The sequence below is a fragment of the Sciurus carolinensis genome, chromosome 1, assembly GCF_902686445.1.
Source record: "Sciurus carolinensis chromosome 1, mSciCar1.2, whole genome shotgun sequence".
Taxonomy (NCBI): domain Eukaryota; kingdom Metazoa; phylum Chordata; class Mammalia; order Rodentia; family Sciuridae; genus Sciurus; species Sciurus carolinensis.
Genome location: NC_062213.1, coordinates 96121087 through 96132727, shown reverse-complemented (window position 1 = coordinate 96132727; position 11641 = coordinate 96121087). Strand labels below are relative to the sequence as shown.

General features: G+C 47.1%; 1 protein-coding gene across 1 annotated transcript; it reads right to left on the bottom strand.

Moving 5' to 3' along the window:
* Positions 1–9885: 9885 nt before the first annotated feature.
* On the bottom strand, positions 9886–11366 carry S100a6 (S100 calcium binding protein A6). Its single transcript, XM_047515757.1, has 3 exons — positions 11251–11366; positions 10431–10589; positions 9886–10121 (listed from the first exon to the last, which is right to left on the bottom strand). The coding sequence occupies exons 2-3, from the start codon at positions 10566–10568 to the stop codon at positions 9981–9983; spliced, it is 279 nt and encodes a 92-aa protein (XP_047371713.1). The 5' UTR covers positions 10569–10589; positions 11251–11366; the 3' UTR covers positions 9886–9980.
* Between the last annotated feature and the right edge of the window lie 275 nt (positions 11367–11641).

Here is an 11641-nt window from a genome sequence, read left to right as displayed (position 1 = left end):
TATTCCAAAGTCCACTGTGCTTTATTGCAATCCTACCCTAAGCCTGGTATGGACCACAGTGCTGGGGAAGGATTAAACATTTGGGAGGAGACAGACAGGTGAACAGGTAGTTATTGTGTTGGATTAAACACCAACCAGTGCCTAGGAAAACTTTCAGTGAGACAGAACTTTAAAAGAATGTGATAACGAAGGAAAAGGAGACGGGGAGCAGGTCACTTTCCCTATTTCCAATCCTTAGGAGAGGATCAAAACAGAGTAACCCTACTTGTAAAGTAAAGGAATGCACTCATAAAATATCTGAAGAAATCCACCTGCATGGTGGGCATGACACCTACCCTATATATTCCCCCAGATTGTAGGCACAGGGCGGATAGCCCACTGCCACTGAGGAGTGAGGCAGTAAGAAAATATCCAAAACCTCTCCACAGAGTCCTCCAAGTTCTTCATTTGGGATTGGAGAATAGCATGCTGGGATGTTTGCAGTCCTAGGGTTGAACAGATGCTGCAAGTGCTGTTGGACAGGTATGACCCAAGGACCACATGCATGGTGAGCTGGGCTCTGCTGCCCAGTCACAGACTGGACAGCTGGATATTCCAGTGTGGCAATAGGTAAATGACATCCCCTTTCTCCTTCTCTGCTCAGGGAGAGAGATGGGGATTGGAAAGATCTATTTGGAGCTCATGCCAAATACTCCACTGGCTCAAGCAGAACTATACAGAGCTGCCAGGTAGAGTGACTCAGGCCTGTAATCCTAACAAGTTGGGAGACTAAGGCAGGAGGATCACAAGTTCAAGTCCAGTCTGGGCAACTTAGAGAGACCCTATCTCAAAATTTAAAAAGGGCTGGGAATGTAGCTCAGTGATAGACTGCACCTGGATTCAATACCTAGAATTGTGGTATGGTGAAGGGGGGAAACTATACAATGCTAATGGAGTGACCCTTGTAAAGACTCTCAGAGGGAATTAAAAGTCATGCTTTTACCAGTGTTGCTCCTTCACAGGTGTTTTAGTTAGCTTGTTCACCACTGTGAATTGACAAGAACAATTTTAGAAGAGTTTATTTGATGCTCATGGTTTTAGGCTTTCAGTCCGTGGATGGTAGACTCTATTGTTCTGGGCCTGAGGTGAGGCAGAACATCATGGCAGAAGGGTGTGGAAGAGGAAAGCAGTTCAGAATATGGCAATCAGGAAGCAGAGAGAGCTTCACTCACCAGGGACGAAATATAAACCCCAAAGGCATACCGCCAGTGACCCACATCCTCCAGTCACACCCACCTGCCCACAGTTACCACCTAGTAAGTCCATATCAGTGGATTCATATGCCAATTAGATTAAAGCTGACATAACCCAATCATTTCACCTCTAAACTTTCTTGTGTTATCTCACAAATGAACTTTTGGGGAACATCTCATATCTAAACCCTAATAATAATGAAGTGGGTCAGTGATGTTAAAAGTGTTGTCATTTGTTTTCCATATATAAGAAAGGCCATTCACTCCCGAGTATATATCTCCAAAAGAATTGAACATGTGTGCCAGCACAAAACCTGTACATGAATGGTTAGAATCATATTATCATAATAGCCAAAGTGTAGAAAAAACCCAGCTGAAGAATGGATAAGTACATGTGAAAGATCATTATTCAACCATAGAAAGAATAGGATAGATGAACTTTGAAAACATTATGCTAAGGGGAAGAAGTCAGTCACAAAAGGCAACATATTGCATGATTTCATTTACATGAAATGTCCAGAGTAGGCAAATCCATACAGACAAAAAGTAGATTAGTGGTTGTCAGAAGCAGGAGGAGGGAGGAAGGGAGGTGACTGCTAGTGGGCACCAGGGGATGATGAAAATGTTTGGAAATTAAATAGTGGTGGTGGTTATAGAATTCTGAGCATATTAAAAAACACTGAAGTTTATACTCCAAAGGATCAATTTTGTGGTATATCAATAAAGCTCAAAAAAAGAATGATCAGACTATTTTTTCTTAAGAAAATGGAGTAGATGCCCATTAGGCACTGGAAACAGTACTGAGAGTCCAAAAAGATGTTTTCGTTTTTTGTTTCTTTTAAAAGCAGAAGAAAATTGAGTATGATAGTAATGAAACCATCTTGGCTTATATTTGTCTTCATACCAACAGAGTCAAAAAATATAATCTTTAAAATTTTTTGTGGAGGCAAGGACCTGGAGGCAAAAATACCTAGGGTCCATGGAAGTCATAAGGCCCCTGCTTCCAGGTAACTCATAAGGAAACCTGTGGAAGCCTTCACAGGCTGCACTCATACGGCTCGGGTCAACCCTTCAGAACTGGTGATCCAGCACGGGAAAGCTCCAGGAACATTCTAGCATGCCCAGGGACCACGGAAAGGACCTCCTTACTTATGTGAAGAGTGAAATGGAATGCCCCAAGGGAGGAAGACAGTCAGGCAGAACTTGGAGCCTGGAAGAACTCTGGGAACAGAGGGAAAAGAGGCATTCTAGAAAGGGAGCCTTCACACGGGACCCTCCCCATCTGAAAGCCCTGAACTGAGCCTGGAGGCAGGAGGGGGTCTTCCTCGTTTGGTGACTCTTGCCTTCCTGGGCAGCAAGAGTGAAAAGCAGATGCTCAGGGGACCCTCCACCGTCATCCTTTTGGGACAGGGACTGGGTTGGCCTTACTTGGACTCTGGGAGGACATAGGCAAGGAAGTTGGGCATTCAGGAAATAGGAAATGGGTCTTCTTGGACATGCCCCTAAGTAATGACCAGGGGTTCCTAGGTTCCTCCTTATTCCCTGCACAACTCACCAACAACACCAAAAAGAGCCTGTGCACTAAGCCCATATTCAAAGTCCCTCCCCCAACTCTGCCCATGAGGGGTACAGCAAGCCCCTTCCCTAACCCTGCTACCTCTTTAGACCCCACTGAGTCTGCTCCTTCTCCCCACCTACACTAGGTCCCTAAGTGAAGCCCATGGTCCAGGAAAGTTGGAGCTCTATGTCCAGGAGTGCCATAGCAGGTCACCTGGCCACCCAGGAGACAAAATTATGCTACCACAGGCTCCTTCCTTGGACTCCATCCTACCTTCCAGGACCCTACCCTGTTGTCCTTTGTCCAACAAAGCCTCCATGTGCATCTATGGGCATGGGTCCACCTTCTCCCTGCCACCCCACTGCACGCCAAACTCTCAGTATCTCAACAGCAGCTTTCTGGTGGGCACTCTGCCCCAGGCCAGCCCCTCCTCAGGCTCCAAATCTCTTGATGTTCCTCAAGGTCCCATCCTGTTCAAAACCTACCCTATCCACCCCACACCTATGGCTTAGAGATGGGGTCTTTCCAATATGCATTTGTCCCTAGAACCCTTTCTTATGGGGAAGTCTGAGAAAAATAAAGGGGCCATCAGGACAATGAAAGGTATCCATGTGGGCAGACGGTGCCAAAATTTAACTGAATATCTAGTTTTTTTTATGGAAGTTTTCTTTCATACAGTTTGTCATTGTAGGACAAGTTCTGCCCAGTGGGGGGATCTGCCCTGCACCCTCACCTCACAACCCTGGTCAAACATGTTAGGACAACGCCTGCAGGAGAGGACACTTCCCCATCTGAGTCAGAACTGACATTTTCTGTTTTCTGGAGTAAAACAGTTCTTGGGGTTAGGATAAGATCTCTGCTTGGCAGAAAGCCAGTTTGTGGTGCTCTAAGCCTGACATGATAAATAAACAGGTTCCTCTACTCTGGACTGTGTGTGGCCCCAGCCACCTCGTAGGTTCAAGGTTTCTTTTTCTTTTGGCAGATTGTAAGAGAAGACTGTACATGTTAGTCCCTCAGCCCCTTACATACCCAGAACCATCAGTGTATCACTTTCTCATTTCTATCCATGTCTGTCATTAGTTTCATGATATTTTACTAGTCCTAAATTTGAGCAGAGGTCTTCAAAAGGAGACCAATTTTTAAAGTACTTAGTGTCATACGTATAAGCTTTGCATGACTGAGTTGAAGAAGCACGTGACCATTTCTCATATACTCAGAACCTGCACATTCACGTAAAAACAGGATCCATTTTTGAGAAATGTGAAACTAGTTTATTTGTGATAAATAATATATAATCTGTCCGTATATTACATAAATCTACATGCTATGTCAAGTGGTAATGGTACATCACAGTGTGTGAAAGATGGTTTACTCCTAAAGAACAAGATGCTCTCAGTTTACGTAACGTTAGGTATAGATTCCGTAGAAACATTCCCACCACCTGCTGTGTTCTGTACCTCTCACAGTACTGTCAGAACTTTGGGCACGGGTCCTGTTTGGTAGAAAGAAAAGACAGAAAGAAAGAAAGAGGGAGGGAGGGAGGGAGGAAGGAAGGAAGGAAGGAAGGAAGGAAGGAAGGAAGGAAGGAAGGAAGGAAGGAAAAAGAAAAATGTAGGGCTCTGACTACAACACCATAAGGGGCCAGGAGACACTCATCTGAGCCACACCCCAGGACAGAGAGGATTCTGAGCCACCTCCAAGGACTCATTCCTGCTCTTATAGTTCAAAATTTCACTGGCCAAAACTTTTTAAAATGATACCGCCTAAGTCTATCAGAGATACTGGAAAAACTGTTCTCACTTCTAAAGGGAAGTGTGAACTGTTACTGCTGTTTTGGAAAGTAATATAGCAATAGCAATTTAAATTAAATATACATATGCCCTACACCCAACAATTTCACTTCTGGGAGTCTGTGCCATAAAAAAAAAGCATCCACTTAAGGATGTATACACAAAGATATTTACTTTGTACGTGGTATACACTGTAATTCAAGTGGCTCGGGAGGCTGAAGCAAGAGGAGTTCAAAGACAGCCTCAGCAATTATTGAGATGCTAAGCAACTCAGTGAGACCCTGTCTATAAATCAAATATAAAAAGGGCCGGGGATGTGGCCCAGTGGTTAAGCACCTCTAGGTTCAATCCCCAGTACCAGAAAAAAAGTCGTTGTGAGAAATAGATATATAAAAATAAGCATTCAGTTGACGAGATAGGAAGGAAGCTGCTGGCCTACACAAAGAAAAGATGTAGGATGCTGTCCAGAGTTCCATTAACTTCTCCTTAAAGTTCTGCACTGCACTTCCAACCCTAATACCCATACCTCCCTTCTCCCTGCCAGGCTGGACTGTTACTACTCTTCATCTAACCACAGTTAGACAATATCACTGATTTTTTTTTTTAAGGTATCATAAACCACCAGGTGTCACAATGCACATCTATCATCCCAGCAATTCAGGAGGCTGAGGCAGGAGGAGTAGGAGATTTAAAGCCAGTCTGGACAACTTAGAGAGACCCTGACTCAAAATAAAAAATAAAAAGGACTGGAGACAGCTCAGTAGTACAATGCCCCTAGGTTTTTAAAGATGAAATTCTGGGAAGGGACCAAATATATAATAGATAAAAGCGAGTATCCTAGCCAGAAACTGAAGAGAGATTCCGAGACTCTGGCCACTAGCATCATCCTGCCTCCCTTAGCTATGTAACATCCTGGGCCTGCTAATCCATATGTCGCCTTTGTGCAAGTGTAGAAAAAGTGTCTCATCCTCCAGACCTGTGCAGCCAGGCACCAAGGTGGTGGCTTTAAAAATGCAGCACAGACTGAATTTCAGCCTGTACTGACTCCCCTGCCAGGGTCTTTTTGAGCAGAACACTCTTGTATGACTGTTCTCAGCAGCCCTGCATCGGGTAACTCTGGGGACTCACCCATTGCTAACATCCCACCCAGCACTGGTATTCCATACTTCTTCAGATGGACAGTCTTGCTTCTGGATAAAGCAATTGACCTATGCATTTTTTGTGAGATATCTTATTGCAGCTATGAAATCCATTAAAATCAAGTTTCTAAGTAAACTGAAATGAGTTCCTCTTATTGCTGTGGGCAGAGAATTCCCTTGAGTCAGAGAGAGTATCTCATTCTTCCTGGTAGCGCCAGCAATGGTTTCTGGCACACAGAGGCACTTCCTGAGTACAAACATGCTGAATAAAAGAATAAATGATAGCTATTATGGTTTGGATCTGGAATGTCCCCCAAAAGCTCATATGTGCTGAAGGTTAGGTCCCCAAGGCAGCAAAGCCCAGAGTGATTAGATCCTGAGGACACTGACCTCATCAATGGATCAATGAACTGATTGTTGAAAGGACTAATAGGAGGTGGTGGGAACTCCAGGCAGGGTAGGGTATGGTTGGAGGAAGTTTGTCACTGGGGGTGTGTCCTTGGGGACTCTATCTTGTTTCTGGCCTATTCCTCCCTCCAGGCTGTCCTGAGCTGAGCAGCTTTAATATGCCACACCCTTCTGCCATGATGTTCCACCCCAAAGCAATGAAGGCAGCCGACCCTGGACTAAAAGCTCTGAAACCATGAGCCAAAATAAATCTTTCCTCCTCCAAGTTGTTTGTGTCAGGTATTTTGGTCTCAGTGATGAAAAGATGGCTTAACAAAATGGCAGAATAAGTTCCTCGGCCAGCCAGAAACATCTAAAAATGTTACTAAAAGTATGAACATTTTTATTATTTAAAAATATAAATTTATTTATTTATTTATTTATTTATTACAGTACTGGGAATTCAGCCCAGGGGCACACCAGCACTGAGTTACATCCAAGTCTTTTTTTTTTTTTTTTTTTTTTTTTTAATTTTTTTATTTTGAGACGGAGTCTCACTAAGTTGTCCAGGCTGGCCTTGAACCTTCTGGTTCTCTGGCCTCAGCCTCCCAAGTCAAGTGGGTGGGATTAAAGGCGTGCCCCACCGCACCTGGATGAAAACCCTTATTTAAGTGCAACAGTGAACCATTTAGTATGACATATTTAGAAGCTAAATCTAAATAAAAACAGGAACTCAGAGAAATAAGAGCAGCTAGGCAGATGGGTTTGACCTGAGGGCATTTGCTTATACTCAAGATCTTTTCTACATAGGATGTTTATTAGGGGGAACCCTGTCTCCTGAACCCCTACATAAAGCTGAGATTTTAAAAGCCTCACTTGTAGAATAAGTATGAGATAGAGATAAATTTATACATCTAGAGACTCAGGTGAATTTGCCTTCTTTGAATCTGGGTACTGAGTTGGGAAAAAAAACCCAAACTCTCAAACTAGTCATCTCTCCAATTTGCTCCCAGAATCTAGTAAAAACAAATTTAAATTTGCCACAAAGAAACCACCTTCAACTAAGAGCCTCAAAAATTTCCACCCACAAGGTTTCCAATAATTGTGTTCACAGTCAAAAATTACAAACAGAACCCGGGTGGTGGGGGTGGTGTGTGCCTTTAATCCCAGCCGGCTCAGGAGACTGAGACAAGAGGACCAAGAGATTTGAGCTAGCCACATAGTGAGACCCCGTCTCAAAATAAAAATCCGGGAGTGTGAGAGACACGACCTGCAGATAGAGTTTAGTGGTAGAGCTGCCCTGAATTCAATCCCCAGCACAGGGGAAATTTTTCACAGTTCCAGAAGAAGAAAAGAGAGGGAAGAAAGACAAGAGAGCCAAGGGAATATTAGCAGACAAAGGGTGAGAACTTTCCAGACCTGATGTTTCCAGAACATCATTTCCATGGGCTCAAGAAGATTTATGAAGCCCAAGCAGGTTACACACAAAGAAATCTAATGCTAGAAGCCAGGTGTGGTGGCACACACCTGTAATCCCAGAGGTTCTGGAGGCTGAAACAGGAGGATCATAAATTTGAAGTCAGCCTCATGAATTTAGACCCTGTCCCAAAATACAAAATAAAATAAAAAGGGATAGGGATGTAGCTCAGGGGTAAAGTACCCTGAGGTTAGGTCCCAAGTGTGGGGAGGGGCAGTCTGTGCTCCTAAACACACTCAATTCCACCTCTTGACTTTTATAGCTATCAGATTCGATTGTAAATGCTGCTTCCCTACGCTTCACCACAAAAATAAAATATTTTTTTTAATTTCAAAAGTATATCTCTAAAGCAAACAGAAGAATTTACTACTCGTGTTCCTGTCCCTTCTCATTACTGTAGAGAAGGAGAAGTTAAAACTACAGGTGTTTTGTGCGCCTCTGCTTCTCGCCAACCCTCTGGGGTTGCCCACTCTCCAGAACCCCCCAGAAATGCGAAGCGCATGCCCTGCCTGAGCAGCCGCTCCCCGCAGTCCGTGCACCTATCTGCCCACTGAAACAACACCCCTTCCTGCGGCGCAGAACTGACTTGTGCAAAGGTCTTCTGGCTTCTAAATCGGGGACGGGGGATGTGGGCACAGTGCAGAGTGCCTTTACAAGCCACGTACCCTTCCTTGACTTTGCTTATAGTGGGTGTGTCGCACATGAAGTTAATTGCTGAGCACAAAAAGATCCTTCTGCCCTAACATTCTCTGAGCGCCTAAGATCTATCTCCAGGGCTGTGAACCTCTGCCCCAACCCTAACACGGTTGGCCGCTCCCCAGGGACCCAAGAAAACCTACCCCACACCCCACCACACACACCCCTCCCGCGACTCTCCCCCAGGTGCCCTGCTCTTTGCCCACAAGAGGGCGCTGGCTCCGCACCCCAAATTGTCTGCCACTGGGCGGTGGCGGGGACGGGGGTGGCAGGACGAGTACTTTTCCAGAGAGTTGAATAGAGCCAAGACTTGGACATGGCTATACGGAGGAGGAGCTCGGCCCTAGGACTTTCCTGATGCCCAGCAGTGCGGCGGAGAGGAGGAAGGGTTCCAAGAAGGTGTGGCTCTCAGCTGTTTACCAATACCCGTCCAATGGCTTAATTCTACGAAGTTGCACAGGGAAGAGGGGAGGTGAGTAAGAAGGAAGTGGTCTCCATCTGAGGTCGAGATATTTTTTTCCCCAAGATTTAGGGAGAAACTTGACTCGTTTGGACAAGGCAAAAGGCCCCATCACCACTTCCCCCGACACCAACCCTCCTGCCTGAAAACACTGATGCAGACAATAGACAATAAGTCAGACAATTAGTCATCTTCTCTGTTGGGGGCTGAGGACTAGGCTTGGATCCGGTGGAATGACTGGATGATTCATTCAAATGAAACTTCAGGGACAGGCTGGGTCAATATTAACAAAAAGCTTGAAGCTGCTCTTGGCCCATCCCAGGAACCCGCACCGTGCCCCATTTGTGAGTACCTCATGATTCACATGTTCATGGGGTTGTGAGCTCCTCAGACCACCATCACCCACATAAAGGACCCTATCCCTGAATGCAGGGAGAGAATTCTAGTGTGCCTCTCCGTGGGCTGGTGATGCAGCTCAGTGGTAGAGCACTTGCCTGACATACATGAGGCTCTGGTTTTGACCCCCAGCACCGTGGAGCGTGGGTAACTTCAATAAACTACAGGACTGGGGATACAGCTCAATTGGTAGAGTCGTTGCCTTGCATGCACAAGGCCCTGGGTTCAATCCCAGCACCACAATAAATAAATAAATAAATAAACTAACTCTACAGTCTTTAGTGGTCTCAGAAAACACCTCAGACCAGGATTTGGGCATCTCAGATGTGCCAGATATACCCCACCTCATTGCGGTGAGCAAGTAGATTGGCCCCACCCTGGATCCCATACAGCAATCCCCCTCTCACCACATCCAGAGCAAAACACCTCTTCAGGGAGCTGCTAGAACTATCTCTCCCCCACTTCTAGGGACTCCAAAGCCCCTCACAACACAGCCCAGACACCATTTCCTTCTCCAGTCTCATCCCGGAACTCTGCTGGAGACCATTTGAGCCTTCCTTAAGATGGCTTCCCCAAGATGGGGCATCTTTTCTAATTCACAGAAAGTCTCCTTATGAGCTAGCAACAGCTTTACCAGGGCAGATCCCCAGCAAGTCAATCCAGAGGTTGACAATGAAGCAGATTTTCTGATAGCTGGTACAGCCAGGCCAAGGAGAAATCAGAAATCATTGGAAAGCCATGACACAAGAGTAGACTCAACAATAACAAAAAAAATTTATTGTACAATTACCCACCACTGGATTTGACTCGGACAAGCCCCCAAAGGGCATATCCACCTTCCCAATTTATTTGTAGTCCTTGAGGGCATCATTGTAGATCAAAGCCAAGGCCCCTAGGAAGGTGACATACTCCTGAAAGTTCACCTCCTGGTCCTTGTTCCGGTCCAGGTCTTCCATCAGCCTTGAAATTTCAGCATCCTGCAGCTTCTAATGTGTTAGAATGGAAAGTCCAGACTCAAGGATGAACACCCTAGATTCTCTCCTTTTCCCCCTCCCAGGTGGCTCCCTCTCATACAAGTGGCTCTGCTCATGGACATCACTTTGGGTTCAGCTTGGCTTTACTTCTCTTTAGTCCCTGCTCCTCCTCTGGGGGAATGAACACCAGGATAAGAATATCTCCACCCCCAGGAAAGAATGGATCTCAGTAAGGCAAGTGGGCCAGGGGCCTGGAGTGCAAGTAAATGTGAGTCAGCTGGCCAAGAGGTGGGAAGAGGGGCCTGGGAGGAGGGTACTCACAGAGCCAATGGAGAGCTCTTTCTGGATCAGTTCCTTCAGCTCCTTCTTGCTCAGGGTGCTCTTGTCACCCTCCCTGCCAGAGTACTTGTGGAAGATGGCCACGAGAAGGCCAATGGCCTGATCCAGGGGGCATGCCATGTCTGAGAGCTGGACTTAGAGCTGGTGACAGAAGGACTGGTTAGTGTCATGAGCAGCAAGAACTTCTTGCTCACCACACACCCCAAGAGCTCTGTCCCCACTACCTCCCATTACCCACCTGAACCACCTAGCCTCAGGCCACACACAGGTGGCATCAGGAAGCAGCCCAGGGCTTAAAGGAGAGGTTGGGGCAGTCTGAGGCCTGGGGAACAGTGCCCCAAGGGGCCAGAGCTAAGGAATAGAGATGATTCAAGGTTCTAAGGAGCAAACAGGGCCAATAGTTTTGGGCAGGTTGAGGACTATTCTCCAGGGCTTTCAGAAAAAGTTGGGGAGTATGACTGGGGGCAGGGGAGGGGATGGAGGCTGCACTCACACCTCGCAGGGCCACACACTGAAGCAATGACACACCCAGGACACACCCTCCGCACCCCAGAAAAGCACACTGGGGAGCCGCCCCACTGGGACGCCTAGCCCTGGGCCTGCCTGGCACAGCCTGCCCTTCCTCTAGCTCTTCTTCTGGCCCCGGAGCACCGCAGACTGGGTCCCAGCTAAATCCCGACGGGACCGCCCGCGGAGTCCACCAGCCGGTCCAAGGCAGGGGTTAGCTGGCCGGGGCGGGGACTGCCGGCCCGAATGCGAACCAGTCCCAGAAGATCCCCAGGCTGCCCTGGCGAGAACTCACCACAACCGAAGCAGCAAAGCCTGAAGGGAGCAGTGAGGGGATGGGCTGTGTCGCAGTCCCGCTGGCCTTATAGCGGCCGGCCAGTATCCGGGAGGCTGGCTCCGGGGACAACCCACCCCACCCGCCCACGTCCCGCCCCAGCCCCACCCCGCGCCCGAGGCTTACACAGCACACACACCCAGGTCCCCCCTCAACTTTCCACGCCTCTGCCCCAGGGCTGTTCCGGGTTGGACGGGATTGAGAAAGCCTAGTGGCAGGACGAGGGTATCTAAGGGAGATCACTGCCGGTCTGGTGACATCGAGTTTCCCCCAAATTTTCATAGTTCATTTTGCTCTAAGTGATCTATGGCACGGCACCGAGAGGCAGGTCCCGAGGAGGCAGTGGCCGCGG